General features: G+C 37.8%; 1 protein-coding gene across 18 annotated transcripts in view; it reads left to right on the top strand.

Moving 5' to 3' along the window:
* Positions 1-24,529, top strand: part of LOC100679361 (SNF-related serine/threonine-protein kinase) — a 738,484-nt gene that overhangs the window by 540,579 nt on the left and 173,376 nt on the right. For all 18 annotated transcript variants that reach the window (XR_004227330.2, XR_004227328.2, XR_004227331.2 and 15 more), the window contains one exon: positions 13,307-13,658. Coding sequence is in view for 14 of the 18 variants with exons in the window: in XM_032601900.1 (XP_032457791.1) it covers positions 13,307-13,658 (352 nt within the window). In the remaining 4 variants the exon portion in view is untranslated. The remainder of the gene's footprint in view (positions 1-13,306; positions 13,659-24,529) is intronic.

Raw genomic sequence — 24,529 nt, 5'->3', positions numbered from 1 at the left:
CTTCTCTGGTCGATTGTGCGGTGGATCTCAGACCCAGACCCGGCGAAAGAGAGTGAATGTCTGTGTCTGATTCCCTGTAAAACGGGCTCTCAAATGTATATGCTTGAGTGCGGGATCCCCTTAAAAAGGGCTCTTCCTTGCTTCGGACTTTCAACGGGCCTGAGGGTGGGACTCACTCAACTCTCCTTGGATTAGAGGGAGGAGAGCGAAAACTGCTCGGCGGACCGACTAGAGACTAGGAGCAATCCTCCAACCAGGCAAAAGCAGTAGTGCCGGTTGGGATACACAACCCATGTGAGGGTACCGTAGAAAAACTAGGTTGTCTGGCGCTCCTAGGCCGTCGAATAGTACAGGGGACCGGGTCAGCCTAACCAACATGACCTGGCTGCCCTATCAACCGACGAAAAATCCCGCCTGACCTAACAGGGCCGCTTGGTGACCGGATAGGGCCATGTTGGGTTGGGTGGAGGGCCTTGCTAAGGCCACAGGCGTCGGGGTTGGCTTCTTCGCGCTGAGTGGCTTCTGGGGGGCGTACTGATTCAAGATGCGGGGGCGGGGCTTGGTCCACGCACACTAACACACCCGTTAATATAAAAAAAATTAAATGAAAAAGAATGAAACACAGGAAACGGTTGCAAAAGTGCCAGCAACAAAGGAGCTCCCCAGCTCAAACCAAGTCCTCACGGACGATATTCTGGAAGACCGGGCGGCTGTCGTCAAGACGGCAAATACCGGTGCAAGTTCCCAGGAGAGTCACCGGGCGGCTGCGGAGTCCGTCCCAGCGGCAAATACCGGTGCCTCCTCGGGGAATGAAAACAGTAAGGTAAAGAGAAGTAACAGACACGCTAATAGGAAGCTAGCCTCGGGGGCGAATCTGTGGACGAAGCGTCTGGAGAACGCTCCTGGGGGGTCTCAGGTTGGGACCCTTGCGGGCGCGACCAAAACACCGCCGACAGCTCCACCCCGAGGGAGCTTTAGAAGAGGTCCGTTGGGGATGCTCCAAAGAGCTACAGCGGTGGCTACTGACTTAATGGTGGCCACCGGTCAAGCACCCGGAAGAGCGCCTCGACGAGGACCAGGGAAAGAAGGTCCTGGAGGCCTTGGAGGGGGAGATTGATGACGCCCCAGACGGAGGCTATTTCCCAACATTCTTGGATAATTGGTTCGAGAGGGGTGCACAAATCTTCCACTGCAAGGACCAAAAGGACAAGGAGTGGTTACTTAGTAATGCCACTAAATGGTCGTGTGGGGAGCGAACCCAACTCAAGGCTATTGGGATAAGAGACCTCCAAAAGCTGGTCAGAGCGATGATCTACGCCCCTGGAGTGCATACTTCGAAGGTCGTGGTGAAGCGCTTGAAAAGGCAGAATACCACACTCACACCGGACTCCTGGGTGGTCGCCAAAACCAAAACGGTGACGGTGGGCACCAAGGGAAAAAAGAAGGAGGAGACGGCCATTCGGGTGCTGCTGGAAAGGATTGAGGTCGAGGCACTAAAGGCTCTTGACTTCAGTCCTTTCTGTGGAGGCGGCAGGGCACATGTCGTCCGGTTTAAGGAAAATACAGAGGGAGAGCCGGGACAGACGAAAGTCGAGGTTATGGAAGTCGATCCTGGCCTAAATAAGGTAATTATAGAGGTAGATGCGGGAAGCGATGCTCTCGAACAAGATGGCTGATCGGGGGCAACGCAACAGCGTGAACAATATGAATCGGGCCGGATCTGTACCGGACACCACCATAGAGTTTACGCAGATTAATTTGCATCATTGCAAGAGTGCCTCGGCCATTCTGGCTAGACGTATGACGGGGGTGCGTACAGGCATTTGCCTAATGCAAGAACCTTGGATTCACAACGATAAAATCACAGGCTTAAACGGAATATGTACATTGATCAGCGCAGTCCTGTTTCGACTAATACATGCCTTATTGTTAAGGGGCTTCAGGTGGAGACGGTGCCAAAGTACTGCTCAAGGGGTCTATTTACGGCGAGGGTAAGCTACAAGGGAACTGAAGGTGAGCGGAAAGTCATTATAATTACCACAGCGTACTTTCCTTACGAGGAAGCCTGCCCACGAGAGGAAATGGTTGCATTAATTAGAGAATGCGAAGCCGAAGGCACCAAGCTTATAATGGGTTGTGATGCAAACACACAATTCTAGAGGAGAAAGTCTATTAGAGTTCTTGGCTGCAACAAACATGGAATTTCTCAATACGGGCAGCAGACCCACGTTCTGAAACGCCGTAAGGGAGGTGGTCATAGATATCACACTGGCCTCCAGGAACGTGTGGTCCGAGGTTATGGACTGGAGGGTGTCGGAAGAAGTCTCCATGTCGGATCACCAACTCATTGTGTTCAGACTCGGCAAATAAAGTACGCTCGACCAGCTCATAAGGAACCCTAGGAAAACAAACTGGGTAGGTTACAGAGAGGAACTTAAGGCCGTTGTTAAGATCAGTTGCTTCACTGTCACATACGGGACGGCAGAGGACATCGATCACTGAAGTAGGATCCTAAGGGCCATAATAATAAGTTCTTACGAGAACAATTTTGTACTTAAGCTGAAGAGGCCATCGAAAGGTCCTCCCTGGTGGAATAAGTCACTGGAGAAACGCAGAAAGAAAGTAAGATGGATTCAAGCACACGAAGATTGACAAGGACAAACGGAGCAAAATGTATATAAGAAGGAGATCGAAAAAGCCGGGGTGGAGCGTTGGAAGCGATACTGCAAAAGCCGAAGCACGTTATCAGACACGGTCAGGCTGTGCAGTGTCTTGCAAAACCCGAAGAAGCCACTGACAGACTCGATCAGACTAGCAACAGGGGACTGGGCAAAGAATGGACAGGAGGCCCTAGAGGGCCCAATAAAAACTTACTTTCCAGACTTCAAAATATCAGCGTACGAATTCACCTCAGCTGATTTCATAACAAGTGCATCAGGCCTGGTGGGTCTCTCTCGTGATTTTATAGTGCTATTTTTGTTCTTGGCGCCGGTGCTTTCATTTATCTTCTTTTTTCTCGTTTCTGGTAATAACCTTCTGCACTTTCCTATTTCCTGCAGCATCAGCCCTTTTTTCTCTCGAAATTCTCCCTTATCCTCTTTCTATTGTTCTTTTTGCTTTTCTCATCTCCTGCCTTTTCATTATGATCTCCACTGTATTCTTCCTTCCTGCAAGCCCTTTTTTCATCTCATCCATCTCTTTCAGCGTGTTTTCCATTTTTCCTTTCATCAACTCCCCGTCCTATCTCAGTTCCTGCATTTTCTTTTTTAGAGCTTCTTTTCTTTCTCTCTAAAATCTTGCCAATTATCCATCCCTCTACCTCGTCATTCAGTTCTCGTCTCTCCTACCTCTCGAAAAGTCCCTGCACTATTCTTGTTTCTTTGTCCAGTTTCTTTCTTTCTCTCTTCGGTTGTTTTTTTCCAGGTTTTTCCTCTTCTTCTTTTTTGCTCTTGCTTCCTTTCGATTGCTCTTTTTGTTCGCTCTTCCACTGTTCGCCTATTTTTTTTCTTTTAAATTTTTTCTTCCTTCCTCTTTTCCTCCCTTACCCATATTACTCTGTATAGTTTTGCTAGGTTCTCTCTCTCTCTCTCTCTCTCTCTCTCTCTTGTACTGCTTTTCTGCTGCTTCTTGCCTTCGGGCCCTCTTCTGTTCTGGATAGTTGCACGCTCCTTTTTGAAACCTTCACGTCGATCATCTTTTCTACTACAAACATTCTACACGGCTCCTAACCTACAAATCTGCTTGGCTTGGCTTCGCTTGTTTCTTCACTTGCACGGCGTCTCTTTCTTTCCGCAATCAACATCGTGGTGACATCTGCTGCATCGTGAGAGAACTTTCAAGGCGACTTCACTCTGATCGAGGTCGGTACTTTCACGCTCTTTCCACTAACGCTCCATCTAGCCGTAAGAGTCACAACTCCAACTCTTTCACTTCGTCGATAACTTATCATCCTCCTACAAATATCTGCTTTACCGACTGCTAGTAAGTTATCGACGAAAAATGAGTGCAAACTGCGAGAAAAGTGTGGAAGTGCCCCAAAAAAGTGTGAATTTTGTGGTCTGCACTACCACGTCAAATGCCAAAACACCATAAACATCAAAACTATCGTGGTGAACGACAGGTAGATTATAGCTTGTCCCTTATAACGCCAAGGGTACCAAACTGATGACTAAATCCACCTCTGCCACAACATCAGCAACGGGAGTAACTGCAACAACAGCAGCAGGCAAGAATACTCCCAAACATCAGCAGTCGGTGAACAAGAAGACGAGGTCAGCACCACCATCAGCCAACACGTCGAGAAATCCCTCACTAACCCGATCGGCCGGAGTAACAACACCTACGCCGTCCGTTGAGGCCGCTTTGAGGGACATTCGCGGAGCACTGGGCGACATACGTAATGCTCAAATGGAGGTCCGCAAGACCCAGAACATCGTGTCGGAGAGGATTTCTAAAATTGAGCAGCGTCTGGGCCCGTTGGAGAAGCGACTTAAGGCCCTCGATGAGCTGCCTGCACTCAAAACTCGCATACACAATGCTGAGTCCATCATCACCGAGCTGCAGGCACAAATCCAAGATCTGTCATCGAGGAGCCCGACAATGCAGCAGGACAACGGCAGCACTGTGCCCAACACTGCGGAGATTTGCAGCCTACGCAGTGAATTGGCCGAGGTCAAGAGGCGCCAGGAGCAGACCTCGAACTGTGTGGTCGTTGTCACGGGTTTGCACTATACCCGTGAAACCTCGCTGCACCTCCTCGCTTTCTCAGTTGTGAACGCGTTTGACCCCTCGGTCCTTAAAAGAGACGTAGCATCCATAGTCAGGACCATGGGGAGGCTGGATGCTACAAACAGCTCCGCCAGGGGTGACGGCAGACTGCCACCACTAGCCGTTACCCTATTTTCAAGTGCGCTTGCACGCTCGATCGTCATCGCCAAAGCCTGAAAACGCAAGCGACACACTAGCGAATTGGACGCTACCTTGCTGGAGGAGGCTAAAGCTCTGAGTCCTGACCATCAAGGGCTCATAAACATCAACGAGCTGCTCCCCTCAGACGTCCATAAGCTGCGTACAAGGGCTAGGCTGAAGCCCAAAAAGGGGCAGGGCTGCCGAACGCTCGTCAGAGAAGGGAGACTTTACATGCGCTGTAACGATGACAGCGAGCGTGCTACCATCATCAACACCGACGCCAAGCTGGAGACTTTTTTTAGCCCGGTTTCCGCCCGCTGCCAACATCGTCCAACACTGAAGCTACAACACACACATCATTCCACCACACCCATCATCAAGCTCATCTGCCACGTCTTCATCTGGTGCTAAGGTATCTCTGTCCGAAGGTCTACGAGTCTGTGATTTTAATGCGAACTCGCTTACGGGTCACATTGAGATGGTCAGGCTTTTCTTATCCACTCGCTTTCCATTCCACGTAATAGCTGTTACTGAGACCTGGTTGAGCGACAAGGTAACGTCCATCCCTTCACTGGACGACTACCTACTGTACAGACGAGACAGAAACAGAACGGAGGAGGTTTGGCCCTCTACATACACAAATCTCTGACAGTTAGTTTTCTATATTCACATGGGAGGAGCACGTTACACAAGTGCTATCATACATTAGAAACACTTCATCCACCGTCACTTTCAAAAAAATTGCTAAGAATCACTTTTTTCAACTCGAAAACACATAACTCGTACACAGTCCACGCTCACGCACACACCTACTTTCTCGCTCATTCCACCTTCACTATCGCCACACTCTCACTATACATACATCTAAACATGTCTCAATCTATTATCTATTGTTTTTTCTTTTCTCACTTGTAATGCTGTAAACTTACAATCGTACAATATAATGTACGCAAAATAAATCTAATGTAATCTCTCTCTCTCTCTCTCTCTCTCTCTCTCTCTCTCTCTCTCTCTCTCTCTCTCTCTTTCTCTCTCTCTCTCTCTCTCTCTGTTTTGTTGCATCTCACAAATATATGTTTGAAAGTCTTTTGTTCCTCTCTACATAACCTGGATAATCTTCCTCTTTCATCCAATATTTGGAGCCTCTTTCTTTGTTGCCTATTCTGAATCTTGCTGTTATAGCCAGTCCATTTCCCCCTGTTTTTTCTATTCTTCTCAAATATTCTGGCCTCATTCTGAGGTTTTATTAACTTTTTTTAACTTTTTTACGTCTGTTGCTTGTCTTAAATCTCTAGTTCGTTTTCCCATTTCTGCCACTGAATGTCCTTCTCTACTCTGTCCAACTCCGCCCACACCTGCTCTCCTGCTCTCAGTCTTCTGTGATATTCTGCTAGAGCCCAACTCTTTTGTTCAGTTTCTCTTCTCTAGTACTGCGCCTCCTCCCTCTTCTCCATTCTTTTTCCTTTTCTTTTCCTAGTGTTCTCTAGCATTCCAAAATTGACTATTTGTAATTAATTTTATGCAATTGATCCGTCAATCGTATGTGCTCAAAAGTTCGACTAAAATAAATTCTAACGCCCCAAATGAATGGAATTGTATTCAGATCAAACAAGTCGCAGCGCCTCAAAAGCCTACTGCGATTAATAGTTAGCTAACAAGTATTTTTATCCTATATTTTAAAAACTTACTGAGCACACACTAAATTCTTCATACCGATTTACAATTTAACAACAATATCTTATTCTACGTGTCTTAAATACGAGTACGAGAGCACAACTGCGTGTAAATTAAAATATCCTCATATTATTCACAAAGATTTTAGCATTTAAACTACATTTGTTTAATTTTCAATTCAATACTTTTACCTGATCATTGAGCTGTCATCAATTATTTCAAATTCTACTTAATTCTATTTGACTACTTTAATTCTATTCTCTATTCTAAATCAAAGTGAGCTAATCACTAATCTAAATCAATTAAGTTACCGATTCACTATGCTGGCCGCACTCTGTCAGTTGCACTAAAACTTCTCAAAACTAATAAAATTACTTCACGTCCAATTATATTTCCCAAAACCACAGCGTCAACACACGTCTCTCACAATTTTTCTGCACCTTCGACCTTGAATTTTTACGGCAGAATCGCGGAGTAACGTTCGCTATGCCTCTCGTTATACATTAGTCAAACTATATTCCGTGAATCGACTCAATTTCCTGAACACAATAAATAACGAAACGCCAAACTCTTTACAGAGCCTTTATCTTAAATAATATTTTAAAACCTGCAAAAAAAAGCAATAACTTTACGCGACTTCGAAGGCACCTTCCACTTGGGCCGCCGTTGTGTCGTCGTTGGTCTCGCTGACGCTTCTCCTCAGCTACTCTTTCGCTCTCTCGGGATTGCGATGATGGTTGCTGCCAGTTGTGCAAGGTAGTGCACTTCCTCCCTGAATGACGGTGCTATGTTCAACGTACCCAGTAGTCTCATTGTTGCCTCCGACATCAAAGTTGATTTAAGTATTTGCGATTTTATGAAAATAGCTGCTTGAAATCCACTCTGCAACAAATTTTACAGGCAGTATATTCGCAAACTTCTTTCTTAGTCGTTCTTTGTCTTTGCCATTCGAAGAATAATTGATAATCGCACGCGCTACATGAACCCAGCAAGCGTTGCCCGTTCATAAGTCGATATCTTGGCTACGAAGATTTCGAGCACAATCGGGTGTACGGCATGTATAGCTTGAATCACTATGACGTCACGCGACAATTACTTTTAATTTTACGCAACTCTAAGAAAACAAAGTATTCCAATCCAACTTTTCCGCGTTGACTAGTAATTAAAAATGTAATTTTTTAAATTAAAATAATTGTTTATTTGCTTTACCTTCTAATACTACTCAATTACTTTAGCGCATAGGAATGATTAACGATCAACTTACAACAGCTTTTTGTTCGTGCATATCAACCGTTCCCTCAGTCACAAAATTATAACAAATTTCGGATAAGTTACCACTATCTCAAATACCGACTGGCTTTACTAGATTTTGATTTAGTTTTGCAAAAAGCTATAATGTTATCGTATTAAACTAAACAAAATCACCAACTAAAATATAAAATCGTTTTCCCTAGTCTTTTTCTACGTAAAGGCGAATCGTGAATTCTGAGTTTATTCCCAAAAACGCTTGACACGAAACTAGACACAAACGTACAAATCAACTTATCTACGATCAAAGGTGTAATAAATCTTAATTTTGATCACGCGTAACTGTAATACGACAACTTTTACTCGAACGGAATTATTTAGTACCGAAGAAATTCTACTCTTTTTCTATATAAATCAATTAATTTGTTAAACAGATTCATCAAAAGTTACAAAAGCTAAAGATAAGTACCTGTGTATTTATTGATTTATATAGAAAAAGAGTAGAATTTCTTCGGTACTAAATAATTCCGTTCGAGTAAAAGTTGTCGTATTACAGTTACGCGTGATCAAAATTAAGATTTATTACACTTTTGGTTATATTAAGCTTTTGGTCTCGTGAGGAATCCCAGGCCAAGCATCCATAGGTTGTCCACCAAAGTTTCTGGTGTCATCGAATTTTTGTTCCGCCTTTGTCTCGCCTTTGTTGTCAGCATCCACGTGTGGTCAAGTTAGCTTTCGACTTAAAATTTCTATTTCCTCTCGGCAGGCTGCACCCATGGATTGATACTCTTCTTGTTTCTTGTACATATATCCCTATTAAATATATTACTCGAGGTCTTATATAAGAACTTACGTAAGATCTTATATCAGATCCTGGCGAAGATCTTGCGCAAGATCGTACATAAGATCTTATCAACGATTTTCAACCAAAAACTAACATAAAATCTTCCGTAAGATCTTATACAAGATCTTATGTTCATGATAAAAAAAAATATTTTCATCAAATATCATTCAAGATCTTGCGCAAGATCGTATACAAGATCTTGCATAAGAGATTACGTAATATCTTTCCCAAGTTCTTGCATAAGATCTTATGCAAGATCTTACCACCATGATCAATACAAATCTTTTAATTTATAATTTATTTAAGATCTTATGTAAGTTCTTATAAAGGACCTTATGTAACGCTTAAAGTGAGTGATCAATAAAATTGTATCTCTTTAAGTGTTATATCAGATATTAGATAAGAACTTACATAAGATCTTGAATTAATTCTTAATAAAAAGATTTATTTTGATCATGGCGGTAAGATCTTGCATAAGATCTTATGTAAGAAATTCGAAAAGATATTACGTAATGTCTTATGCAAGATCTTATATACTATCTTGCGTAAGATCTTGAATAAATATTTGATGGAAATAATTTTTTTATCATAAACACAAGATCACATATAAGATCTTTCGTAAGAACTTATCTTCGTTCTAGGTCGAAAATCGCTGATAAGATCTGATATATGATTTTACGTAAGTTCTTACATACGATCTTGAGTAAAATTTTTAATGGGGATGCCATTACTTGTGCCGCGTATCATTTTATTTAAACAAATGTATACTCGTCCCGCAAAACGAATGTCCCGGAATCAGAAAAGGTCGGCGCTTGACCTCCTTCTCTCACGAGTCGTCGCCGGTAACTGTCGCCACACTCATTAATCGCCGCCGAAAACGCCTCGGTAAAAGAGGCAACTGCCATGTATATACGCGATTCTATCCGTAACAATTCCAAACTCAATTTCTAGTTGCCTCGTTGGAAAATTAAGAAGTGGTGTAGTGCACGTATCAACTCGGAATTGATTATTTAAATCAATGATGATTCTAAAAAGCTTAATATTTAATGTGCGAATTTGTATATTTCCGTGATTATAAATTCGGAGGAAGTAAGTAATGGCCCGAGTTACGCTACTGATGATTGTTCAATTAAGTCTGAACAACATAATCTGTCAAGTCATTATCTGGTAAATTATCATCCGTAAGAGAATTCTTTTAATAAGGGATTGAGTATCTGTTTTGGTAGTAGGATCATTGATATTTTAGATATTATAGTTAAAAGAACTTTAATCTCTGAAATGCATAAATAACTACACTAGATGACAGTGTATAAAACAAACAGTTGGAATAGAAAAAAACAGCTTGAAACAAATAAAATTGTTGCATAGTTTATCTTAGTGTGATGTATGTATTGGACAAAAGTATAAACTCAATTAAAAAAAATATGCTCGAAGTTAATAGCTCGATTATGGGTCCAATATATAACAAGCAAGTAAACAATCGAAAAAATAAGCATAAAACTAAAGAGGAAATGTCTAAGCTTGAAAATAAATAAAATTTTATGAGGTTCATAAAAGCAATATGTCTGATAAATTTACAAATTACTTTGCATGCTGAATTAGATATAGCAATGAGCTATGCTCTAGCTATTCAAACTTTGATAATTCATTGAGACTTAGAATAAATAGTATAAATGAGTTAATTTCTTTTAAAGCACAGATTGTAAATTGGTAAAATTAATTTGGTTAAGTCAGAAAATTTAGTACATACATACATACATACATCATACGCCTTGTATCGCTTCGAGAAAATGGTAAATATTAGAAACAGAGGGAGAAGTCGGACAATCTATAACGTCACATAAAGTTGAAGTAAACTTAAACTTACTACAAAACAAGAACAGTGCAAATGTATTAGTTGCGACTGTATAAAAGGATCCAAACTTATATGAACTGACTATTGGCGCAGAAAATAAGCTTCAATAAGGGAAAATAGTTAGAGATGAGTCTGTGTTAACAGAGAAAAAATAAAAGTTTGTTTATAATTGATGTATCGTTTGCCAGGACTGTGGATTCGGAGTGATTATGTGAAAGGAGACTTGTGTAGCAATTATGTAGATAAATGACTTCAAATGCAATAACACCAATATAATAGTAAAAGTAAAAAATATATTATTAATTAATACAGTAGAACATTGAATTCAGAACAATATCTCTGAATCGCCTCGCAAGTTTCTCAGAAATATTTGTTATAATTAAATCTAAGAATACACTTTGTAAGATAATGATTAAATAAGAAAATATTCTCAATAAATGAATTGAAATATGCTTGTTGAATCTATGCAAGTAATTAACAGTATGCTCAAAGAAAGTAATTTATACTACAAAATAAATTGAAATAGTTTCGATTATTTATCTTATAAAGTATGCTTCAGCAACTGCTACCGCGCTTTAAATTCATAACCCTCAAAACAGTCATAACTCATAACCCTGGTAGAAATGTTTGAGGTGTTTAAAATGAAATGTGGAAACCTTGATAACAGATAAAATATATGTTATATAACTAGCAAGAAATTTTAGTAAAAATTAATCATTACCAAGAGTGTGTAGAATTACAACATGTGTATTGAAAAGTGGCACCCTAACCCTATTTGAAGTAGTAATAAAGTGTGTGAATATTATTTAGTTTTTTTTTAAATGTCAGTGAGAAGTTCAAGTAAAAGAATAAAGAGTTTGAAGATATACTGTGTCTTTGTGCCCAAAGTCACCCTCAGTGAAGTTTGAGAGGTGAATTTAAAGAAAAGTTCAGTATCCGAGTCAGTAAGTTTAAGTCTATCATTATACAATGCTCTTTGAATTATAAAAAGGCTACTAGACAACTAAAATATAACACTGCTACTTCCTATGTTACCTAGAAATATGTAACCTAGATGATTCTGATTTAACTGTTTTCGTTCATATTTTCACATCCAGGCTCATGCGAATTTTTTAATTGAGCAGGTCAAATTTTACTTATAGCCCGTTAGTTTTCGAATGAGCAAAAATGCAAAAAAGGAGAAACAGGTATCGGTCTCAAAATCTCTCACAACTATTAAAAGTCAAAATTCTAATTACCTAATACCTTAACAAAAAAGCCAAAACATTTATCACTTTCTTCATGTAAAAATACACTGGAAACCAGAAATACAATGTGCTAGAGATGGTAGTTTCTGTATAACTGTTTATAAGCAAAATTTGATACGCTAAATTAAAAAATTCATATCGATGTGAACATATGAATGAAAACAGTTAAATCATAATCATGTAGGTTACATGTTTTCTAGGTAGCATAGTAAGTATCTGTGTAAAATTTCAGTTCTATAGCTTTTTTATAATGCAAATAAATGGCATTTTAATGTTAGACAAACCCACTAACTCTTTTGTCTTATACTGAACTTTTCTTCAAATTCACTATTCAAACCAATGATGACGACATTGAGCATTATTAATATATTTATTAAAAAATAGTTTTGACGGATTTAGTAACATGTTACATGCTTATAAAATATTAGCAGACGTTAGTGTGACGCCCAACACTTATGGTAGATTTTCTACCAGTGTTATTAGACAGAGATAAAACCAAAAGCGCACGAAGCGCGCCTTCATTCCCAGTAAAGCAAAAAAAAAACATTTTTAGCGATTTTGCGTATTTATGCAGCATCAAGCCTGAAATAAATTTGGTATCTTACTATTTTGAGAAAAGTTTGCACACAAATTTTTAGCAAGATCGATATAAGTCTCTCAGTGATAATCGTGTAACACCACAATTTTTATTAAAAAAACACGCAAAAATTAAACAAATTGTGCCCGAATGCCTAAAAACATGTCTGCAAAAATAATTATTTGCAGTATCCCTTTTATCTAAACTGAATCTGCAGATTACATCTTGTGATACGCATAAATGCATACAGCATTTGTCTTGTCCTGTTCACAATAAAATAACTCAAAAAAAAAACAATTCTGCCAATTCCAATTTCTATTTCATTTTTTTTGCGGTAGTATAATGTATTCATGTTTTTACCACATATCTATCATCAAATAATTGTCATTCTGGAATGATTTACTAGTTTTAGTGAATATTTACTAAATTGATCATTTAATTGTTTTAATATAGTGTAGATTTGTTCACCCTTCTAGAAATAAATGATTTCATGAAGGAATCGTCGCACTAATACATTGTTGTAAATATAGTTTGAAGTTGTCAGATAAACGAGTTAAACGTAAAATGTAATTCTCGACAATCCTGATATAAATGAAAAAAAAAATGACATGAAAATTTGTGTGAGTTTTTTGTGGGTGATTTAATTTTGAAAATAAAAATACCTTTAGAATAAAAATGCCGTGGTTTTCCCATGATTTTCGAATTGATAATGTAATGTACGCCGGAGGGGGGGGGGAGGCATACATTCAACTATGTATTGTTGTAAAAGTAGTTGATTATGGCTCATATTAATGGTCCTGCATATTTATCTAGTAGCTCCCTTAAACCTCTGAATTGTCTGTAGAATTTGGTTATTATCATTTTCTAAACTATACAAATTGTGTACGAAATTCACAAATATATTATGTCAAACTTAACGATATTTAGTATTTCTATCGAAATTATTGTTGCAGATGTGTGGTCTTTAGGAGTTATTTTATACATGCTTGTATGTGGTCAACTGCCGTTTCAAGAAGCAAATGATAGTGAAACATTAACTATGATAATGGACTGCAAATATTCGATACCAAAGCATGTATCAGAGCAGTGTAAAAAGCTAATATCTAAAATGTTAATAAGAGAACCAGATAAAAGAGCCAGCCTCGACGAAATTGAAAAAGATGACTGGTTATCTATTGCACAGAATAATGACTGTACAGAAGACATACCTTTAGTGTCAAGAGAACAAGTTTCTGAAGAACATCATAATTGTATCATTACTAAAATGGTTAATGGCAACATAGCCACAAAAGAGGAAATCATTGAGTAATTATAATTCATTTTATTATTAAATAATACTTTATATTTTTGAAATCAAAATGTCATCAATTTCTTAGATCTTAAACGATTTCATGTAAATTATCAATAGAACAGATGCATGTGTACAGTGTCATGCCAATCCTTAAAGGATAAGGCAAGCAGTAAAAAACTGTAATACTCGAAGGCGTTTACTTACGCGCAAGTGATGATGTTACTGTAAGACAATGCACTTAATAATATCTTGGTGGCTAAGAGAGAAAAGTAGTCCACATGCAGCAAAGGCTTTGAAGTTGCTTTCTGAAGCAAATTTATGAAATAGCTGCTTTCCGAAGCAAATTTCTAAAATTGTTACTTTCCGAAGCAAATTTTAAAATAGCTGCTGTCTGAAGAATATTTCTGAAATCGTTGCTTTTCGAACATTTCTAATTTTCTAATTCTAAGTAGAATATTTTTCCTAAGTTACCATCATAGTTTTAGTGATGCGTCCAGATGGTAACTTGAGACGAAACGCATCTTCTTCTCTTTCTTCCTTTTCAGGTCTTGCAGCTTTACATCGATGACCTCGGACTTCCTGGTGCTCGTTGATAACACTACTATGCCTCTAAAAAAACCCAGCGTTACTATCTTTGGCGCATTATATCAACTACTCAGGCTTTGCACAGTCCAAACCTTTTCTTCTTACTTCTGTTGCATCGCATTTGTCGACATAACAGCGCTCTGCATAGCAAGTCTCTCGAACAGATGTACTCCATGTGACCCCCGGTTGATCAATCTACCTGCATCTTACTGCTAGGTTATTATCCTCATCTTATTTCAGAGGGTTTACTATAGGGACCTATAGCTTTCTACTACGCCACCAAGGTTCAGCTGCCTCTCTTTGACTTCCGCAAGTAGTCAGAATACTGTTGATTAATATACATAGCTTTATTGAAGAGTCTAGCTGAAAACCCGGGACGAAACACATCTTCTCCTATTCCTTGCTCTTTCCATCGAGTTTTGCGGCCCAAAATTGGTCAATCAATGGTATTTAAGACCACTTGCGAGGTGCAGGGAAAGCTAGCTAAACTACAAGTCCCTACATGTCCACTTTTTCGCTTGTTTAAAAGACTCGGAATTATTTCCGTACCAGGGTACATGCAAATGTAACAAACTGAAAAGTATGCCACGCTTTAAAGGGGACTCCACTTCCTTAAAATAAAGGAATTGAATATTAATTTTTTAGATAAAAATTAAATTTTAAATATAAATGTTGGTATTTCTTCGTTTTTGTCTTTTTTTTGTGTAAAAGTAATTATATGATATCACTCACGATTTATTCTCATAATTTTTGCACCTAATTTTAATAAAAAAAAACAACATAATATATTTTTGGAAAGATGTGCATTAATTTGTCGGAATTTATGCTGTGATGAAACTGATCTTATTTTATTTAATTATTTTAAGTAAGTATTTATCGTATGCCACAGAAATTTATCGAAAAAATGCCACAATAATGAGTTTTATCAAAAACATAGCCTAATTCTGTGGATTTACGGCAAAACGACTTTAATAAATTTTTTGTAGTTTTTAGATATTAGCAAATTTAATTTTTTTTGTAATATGTACTCAAGTCATTTTGCTTTTGAGCCACAGAATCATTTTCTTTTATTATCTTTGACGACAGATTCTAATTTTTGAATATTTTAAAACTTACCGTTTGAACAATTTCGTAACTGAAATAACACTTGCTTTTTAAAAATAACACTTTATCAAAATTACACTTTGTAAACAATAATACTTTGTAAAAAACAACACCTTGTGAAAAATAACATTTGCTTGCTTTTCAAAACTAGGATTTACATAAATATATATTCTTTAATTACTTATGGGAAACAACGTCTTCTGTTAAAGTAGTGCATAGAGTATATAGATTTTATGCGCGATTTTTTAAAATGATTTTTCTTTTTGTAATATTTAAATAATGTCAATTTTCGATAAATATGAAATTATTATGAATGCATATAAAAATAATATAAATATTATATAATATATTTTTATGTACATTCATAATATTTAAATTATCAAAACATGACAATATGAAATATTATAAAGAGAAAAATCACTTTAGAAAATTGAGCATGAACTCCATATACTCTGTACACTACGATAACATTTGAAAAAATAATGACAAATAATTAAAAATAATAACAAATAAGATCACTTATCACTATATCCATTTCCAAATAAAAATTAAATATAAATTAATAATAATCAATAATAATTAAGAAATTAAACAAAAACAAAATTCTTTTAGAAAATATAAAAAAAACAAATAATTGCAAATAATGACAGAAAATTTATACAATTTTGACTATTAGTATTTTTTGTTATATCCTAATATTTCCTATTATCTGATATTATCTATATAAAGTAATGGTAAGTGGTACTTATATCACATAGTTATTATTTCGTTGCTAATTGTTACTATATAACGTGTAAATACTATAGCGTTAACATGTAATGTAATAGACTAGGTTACATAATTATATATATATATATATATATATATATATATATATATAACAATTTATGTACGTTATATGTGGTGAGAATAATAATATTTTATTTTATCAACAATTTTATGTGTGTTAACTTTGAAATCTTTCATGCTACAGAATGAAACTTCTCTGATTTAAAATTCCCGTAGGTTAGAATACTTTAAAATAACATGTTTTCTTGTTTATATAGTGCCGTATTATTAGAATATAATATTCGAAGCTAATCATTAGAGGTAAATTAGAGGTCCGTAATTTATGATAATTTGAAGTCCCGGATTCACGTTTCTTAGCACAATAGGTCGAAATAGATGAATTTTTAGGTTATGTAGGTAAAAAAATCTTTCATTAATTAAAAAAATAGTATATGATTGTCTCAAAAATTCCCAATTATTTTAAAATACATTTTTATGGCATATTAATGCATTAACAAGTAGCTAAAATATCGTTTTCATAAAATTTCGTACTTTTCAAAGGTGCCCCGGCTCGACATCATCAGAAAACAATATTCTGATATTTTTCCCTATATCTGAGAAGTACAACCTTCATTAAAAAAAAAATTAGGTTCCTAGCACTTTCCTGAGAGGCGCAATTTGATTTTGACAATACTTTTCCTGATATCGCCCATAGTGTGCCGTTGCTACGCACAGGTGGCACTATACCACTCGTTCCTATGATTAGGCGGCGTCATATTCCCGTGGCGGCACATACGGCCGAACGTGGACTCAAATATGCTGCTTGCGTATATATGGGCCCATGCTCCGACTACATTTAAACGGTTTCCACTTCCCTTGGCCTTATGTTTTCTTGGTGTCTGACAGACGACAAGCGACTCTGTTTAACGAGTCTGTATAAATGGCCTTGCACTCTATCTGTCTGACAGTATACGTCAACTGTGCTTGCAGTCGACATGTGACAACAAAGTTTTTTTTCATGTATTTTATCAGCATGACATGTTGGTTTTTATTAGTTCAATTTCGTTTGTTCTAAGACTTGAAACTTTAGTGATTTAATCTTTTAAAACTTCAGCACAATAAAGTAATTTAAATTGCTCATAGAGATCATTCTATATCTAAAGTTTAAAATAACAACGAGAATTAGAGCCTTGCGACGTGTCGCCTGCTCGGCTACCCGTGTACACGAGCACTGGATTGTCTGCGCAATCAATGTTGTTCCCAGCTGCAATTTATCATGCAGCAGAGGATAAATAACATTGATTGTCGTCGCGCCGAGGAAGATAACCTCGATATAAAAGGGTTGTCCAACGTTAAATTTGTAGGGTTTTGTATGTAGAATGTGAATCCAAGTCCCTAGAAAGGATTCGCCAAACCAAAAAAAAGTTATACGGTCCACAAATAACCTCAAATTTGCAGAAAAATGTAGAACATTATAGTAATGAGTTAATATTCTACAAAAACCATTGAATCTTGTAATTTATGTTGATCACTCATCTTATTGCTGTATATAAAACGAAAAGTAAACATATTACGTAAAAAAAAGCCAAAAATGAATCCCCCGATATGGAGAAAAATGAAAACCCTTATTTTATGTTTATTGATATTTATATACATATACAGACATATATGTATAAATGTGTATGTGTGTACACACACACACACACATATAGAGGGTGTTTCATTTTAATCCGACCACGACAAAAAACCATGGAAAAACTAATTTTAACGAAAAATGACCTTAACAAAAGTTGAAAGGGGTAAAGGGGGCCATCGAATGACACAAACACCTATGACCTTGAACTCGATTTTCAAGGTCGTTTGAGGGTAATTGTGATTTTTTAAAATAGGAACCTCTATTTTAGGCCTTAGAATCGGATAGAGCGGAAAAAATTACGTTGCAAAGGATATTTTAAGTTTGCTTTGGTGACCTTGAGGAGGTCAATTCAAGATCAAATAACAAAATATCTGCTAAACAGCTGTTTGTCTGGTTTTATTTTACTGATGTCGAAAGATGACCTTGACAAAAGTTGAGGGGAGCAAAAGGGGCCATCTAATGACACCAACACCTTTGACCTTGAGCTCGATTTTCTAGGTCATTTGAAGGTCATTGTATTTTTTTAACGGGAACCCTATTTTTGACCTCGGAATACGGAGCAGCGGAAATATTACGTCGGAAATGACATTTCAAGTTTGCCTTAGTGACATTGAGAAGGTCAATTCAAGGTCAAATAAGAAGTATCAGCCTAAGATTGTTTTCCTTTCAATTTTTTCGTAGAATTATCATTTTGTTATTGTAATAAACATTAAGAGAATAATTGACTTAAAATGTGATTATGCTTTGCTGACTTCAAAGCCATTTTGTAACGTCAAAATTGCAAAAATGCAATATCAAATGTTATGTGGAGTCCATATTTATATCCTAACTTTAGTGTTGCCCAGGAACAACGACGTGGACGTAATAGGATTGTGTTCCCTTTGGGGTGCTTGATTAGAGTGAGTCTCCTTGCCTCTCACTTTTATTATGTACAGATTTGATTGTAGGTGCCCAAAGACACCACCATTTTTTTGGATTCTATTCAGTTCTTGGGATGTTTTCGTAAGCGAATTTTTATCCTATCTTTAGCGTTACTCAGGAACGACGTGGACACAATTGGCTACTAATTTTCCTCATCGAATTTTGCCTGAATTTATTGTTGAAATAAATAATTTATTTTGTAAAGATGATTTTTCATGTTGAATTTTCCCGCGACTCATTGTTGAAATAGACAATTTTTCTAATAAGAGATCTCTTTTCATATGAATTTATCCTCTACTCATTGTTACTTACACTTAGTATTCAATAGTTTACTAGTTATTGAATAGTTATTGATTAGCCAAACTAATCAAATATCATTTGTTTAACATTTTCTCTTTTTCATTCATTGACCTTTATTTTTTCTATTAAAATTTATTACTCACCGAAAGCTATCTAATTTGTTCAGTTTGGTAAAAACAAAATTTTTTATTGAACTTGTTATAACTTTTTAACAATGGCTGATTGTCCAGCCGCTGAAAGGGTTGATATTTTATTGATTCTTGGTGAATCTAGACGTAATTATCGACAAGCTGCAGCCTTGTATCGAATTCGATATCCCGATAGAAGACATCCAAGTCATACAACCATTCGTGAGATTTACCGTAGAGCTCAACAAGGACAACTAGCACGGGTTAGAGAACGTCGTAATTACAACGAAGATGATCTTCGTGTAATGGTCGTTTTAGCAATGGTTCATTTGAATCCCCACGTTAGTACCCGTGAAATTCAAAGGCAAAGTGGTATACCTATGGCTACTGCTTGGAGAATACTGAGAAGTCAACGTTATCATCCATATCATATTACTTTGACTCAGGATCTCACACCTGCTGATATGAGGTTAAGGCTACAGTTTTGCCAATGGGCACGACAAATGATTGCTAATGATCGTCACTTTTTTCAATACGTAATGTTTTCTGATGAAGCAAAATTCAAAAGCAATGGAGAGCTTAACCGACACAACTGTCATTATTGGTCGAATGTTAATCCGCATTGGTACAGGCAGATAGATAACCAAAATCGTTGGAGTCTTGATGTTTGGTGTGGAATTGTTAACGGATACCTTGTAGGCCCATACTTTTTCGATGAAAATGTAAATGGCCATAATTTTTTACAGTTCCTGAGAGAACGTCTTCCAGTACTTCTTGAAGAAGTAGATTTATACACAAGAGCAAGAATGTGGATTTAATTAGATGGAGCTCCTGCGCACTATGCTCGAATAATTAGACAATATCTTAATCAAAATTACCGTGACAGGTGGATTGGACGCACTGGACGTGGAGATTTGGGTGTTCGATGGCCACCGAGATCTACAGATATGACATCACCCGATTTCTATTTGTGGGGGTATTTGAAAGATGTTGTTTATGAACATGAAACTACAACAAGGGAAGATATGATCCACAGAATTCAAACCGCTTGTGAAAACATCCCAAGAGCTGTATTACTCAGAACAGTAGAACATTTTCAGCAGCGAATTGAATTGTGTATCCAACAAAATGGTGGTGTCTTTGAGCGCCTGCGTTGAATTTTGAGCAAAAGTGAGAGGCAAGGGGACTCACTCTAATTAAGCACCCCGAAAAGTGAGAGGCAAGGGGACTCAATCTAATCAAGCACCCCGAAAAGTGAGAGGCAAGGGGACTCACTTTAATCAAGCACCCCGAAAAGGGAGAGGCAAGGGGACTCACTCTAATCAAGCACCTCAAAGGGAACACAATCCTATTACGTCCACGTCGTTGTTACTGGTTAACGCTAAAGTTAGGATATAAATATGGACTTCACATAACATTTGATATTGCATTTTTGCACTTTTCACCTTACAAAATGGCTTTAAAGTCAGCAAAGCATAATCACATTTTAAGTCAATTATTCTCTTAATGTTTATTACAATAACAAAATGATAATTCTACGAAAAAATTGAAAGGAAAACAATCTTAGGCTGATACTTCTTATTTGACCTTGAATTGACCTTCTCAATGTCACTAAGGCAAACTTGAAATGTCATTTCCGGCGTAATTTTTTCCGCTGCTCCGTATTCCGAGGTCAAAAATAGGGTTCCCGTTAAAAAAAATACAATGACCTTCAAATGACCTTGAAAATGGAGCTCAAGGTCAAAGGTATTGGTGTCATTAGATGGCCCCTTTTGCTCCCTTCAACTTTTGTTAAGGTCATTTTTCGTTAAAATTAGTTTTTCCATGGTTTTTTGTCGTGGTCGGATTAAATTGAACACCCTGTATATATGGCCTAAGTTTATCCGAAAGTTTATTAAAATTTGACAAAATGAATAAGATTTAAATTAAAGGAACAAAATAAACTGCAACAGAGTAAAGAAATGTTAAAGAAATTTACATGAAGCACCCCATTTTTTTAAACATATATTCAGTTGTATTTCCTATTAATATTCAACTATTTTTGTACAAAATTATTTTGATTATTCTTCTGCTGTTTGATTTGTTACGACCAACATTCTCATTTCTTCATTTAAACTCATACGTTTCGATGCAGTTTTATTACTGTTCAAAGAAATAAGTGGATCCGAGTTTACCAATAGTCTTCTCATTAGGTCAGTCAATGTCGCAATGCTAATAATGAAATATTCAGTATAACTTGATTTGATACAAATTGAGTTTCAGATTTTCGTGGTATAAAATACGATTCAAAATTAGTGTGTAAGGGGAAATTTAATTCATGAAATCAGTAATCACCTTCCACACTCTTTTTAAAATGTACAGATTACAAATTTTACTTAAATAATATTTACCGAGAAAACTTTCTTGTAAACTTCTCCCTAAAATTCTTAATATTTTTGTGATTACTCTCTTGAGCTTCTTCAGAAAGTAACCTAATAGCAACCATAAAGTTATCCATTATTGCATGCCCATGGATGAGAATGACATGATCGATGGGGGCATGTAATACCATCCGCATATCTACATATACATAAGCAGTATTTTTGCAATAAATTCTGAAGGCATCATTATTTATTTCCAGGCCAGATGCAATAACAGCTAATATAGTCTTGAATTTATTTAATAATTCTATGTCAAATCCTTGAACCAATTAATACTTTAATAATATTTATACCCTAGTTACTACTTTTATGTTTTAGTGAAAACATCATTTATTTACATTTTTTCTTGCATCAAAATCATTAATAAATGGCTTAAAAATGCACAAAAAATATATATACAGATAAAAATACGTTGATAACATTTCTTTACTCTGTTGTAGTTTATTTTGTTCCTTTAATTTAAATCTTATTCATTTTGTCAAATTTAATAAACTTTCGGATAAACTTAGGCCATATATATGTGTGTATGTATATATATATATATATATATATATATATATATATATATATATATATATATATATATATATATATATATATGTATGTGTGTGGGTGTGTGTGTGTACACACATACACATTTATACATATATGTCTGTATATGTATATAAATATCAATAAACATAAAATAAGGGTTTTCATTTTTCTCCATATCGGAGGATTCATTTTTGGCTTTTTTTACCTAATATGTTAACTTTTCCTTTTATATACAGCAATAAGATGAGTGATCAACATAAATTACAAGATTCAATGGTTTTTGTAGAATATTAACTCATTACTATAATGTTCTACATTTTTCTGCAAATTTGGGGTTATTTGTGGACCGTATAACATTTTTTTTGGTTTGGCGAATCCTTTCTAGGGACTTGGATTCATATTCGTCATACAAAACCCTACAAATTTACCGTTGGACAACTCTTTTATATCGAAAATCCAGTTGAATCAACATTTTTGAAATGAAAAATCCCGTTTCGCACGACTGTGCGACTATGCCCTTACGGGAGCGCCATCGCGGTCCGTCAGGTGTTGTGTACCGACGCAGCCGACACGCACCTGCTCCTGTATGCACCAGGAGTCGCGTCGCGACACAAGGAAGCGAATTCTGGATGAGCGCGGAACGCGACACGAGGTGGAATGACGAGTGCGCATCACGGCCGCGCATTTGTGAGCGCACCGCGGTAGCTCGGCGGGGCGATCGAGAGAGGGAGCGAGAGCAACCGAGAGAGAGAGAGAGAGAGAGAGAGAGAGAGAGAGAGAGAGAGAGAGAGAGAGCGGAGAGAGGGGCTCGCGCGCGAAGCCGAGTTCCGTCGCGGAGCCGATAGTACTAGTGGGGGGAGCGCGCATACACCACTAGCGCGCACCACTAACCGAGCCATGCCACCGCACTAGCGCGGTCCCGTGCGCTAGTGGAAGTCCCGTGCACCGTGACTGCACGATGACGTAAATGTAACTTCAGCACTAGATCACGCGTCAGGACGATATGACGTGTTCGCACTGTCTCTCTCTCGCTCGTTAGACGCTGACGGAAGGGAGCGTCCGTGCGGTTGACGCCGGCGGTGTCGCGCCGTCGGCAATTAATATAGAGGGCGCGGATTCGAGCTTTCCGGGAACGCGCAGGACTCTTAGGATGAACGAGACTTCCTTCTCGTTCAGAATTGTCTCGACAGCTGAACCGAACGGACATACTTGCTACCACCAACCATATTCCCGAGGATTCAGAGAGAGATAGAGGAAGTCGCCAAGCAGTAGAAGGAAGTTGAAGTCGAAGAAGACGATTAAGTAAGTCGTTGCATATTTGGCACGAGGGCCATTAATTATTGTACGGGGTATGTATTGGTTGACGTACGCGACGCGGAACGAAATTATGTGTGTCAAGAACGAGTGAATACTCGTTTCGGTGCGTTGAGACGCGGTCGATCAAACCGGATCCCGCCATTGCTATAAATCTTTGAGCCGCTGTCGATTGCTCAGCAATCCAGCACCGTACTCGGAGAATTGTTCAAGCCTCTGATGATCGCTAAGCGATCCAGAAATCGTCGATTAATTGCGTAGCGCCTCTGTTAATCGTCAACCGATCCAGCCTCGAACAAGAGTAATTATTAAGCCGCTGTAGAATCGATAAACGATCCAGCAATTGTCTCGGGAATTGCGTAGCGCCGCTGTTGATCAAAAGATCCAGCATTTAGGAGAACACTAAGTCGAGAAGCCGTTGGTCTTTAAAGTCCAACAACACGAATTTCCCATATAATACTTGCGCGGCGTCGTCGCTGATCAAGCGGCCGTAACGTTGTCCTCCCAAAGAGAAGAAATCGCGGTTTCGCCTTCCAGATAATCGTGGTTCGTATCGCCACGGAAACGTTCCTTATTGCGGTGGTTTTCGCGACGTTTTACGAGATTTTCACACATTTCAGCAAATATTTCCACTGGGGAAAAGGTGACAATGAGCGAGTGATTATCAGCGATTCCCAGGGGGCAAATCTAACAACCAAACGCCATCTTGACGGACGTCGCGTCCTTCGATCGCGACTTCGACGCCATTTTGGGCGAGTTAAATACGGATTTTAGAGTCACGGAAGCACGGTTGGTCTTGTTTGTATTTCTAGTAAAAGCTCGTTATATGTTCGTCAAATCAGTAATCGGGTATTATCATGTTTATGTTGTGAGTTCGTTTATCATCGAATAACATCACGTCTCGACTCCAAAGCTAAATTATTACGGGGAAACTTGTAATCAGATCAAGTCTGATCCATCCTGGGGGTAGCAGAATATACGATTATTGTTGTTCAGAATAAACATTGTGTAACAAGCTTTATTTCTACACCTCTACCACGCCAGGCACACCTGTTCCTAAACCTACACATTGTCCCCTTCTGTAGGTGTAAGAGTCTGCGGTACGAAGATCGACGTAAGAACTAGTGTAATCTGATTGTTTGCGTCACCGGACCGGTTATAAAAAGCGCAACATC

This window comes from Nasonia vitripennis (assembly GCF_009193385.2).
Source record: "Nasonia vitripennis strain AsymCx chromosome 4 unlocalized genomic scaffold, Nvit_psr_1.1 chr4_random0003, whole genome shotgun sequence".
In the NCBI taxonomy this organism is placed as follows: Eukaryota; Metazoa; Arthropoda; class Insecta; order Hymenoptera; family Pteromalidae; genus Nasonia; species Nasonia vitripennis.
This window is presented reverse-complemented; position numbering and strand designations above follow the sequence as displayed.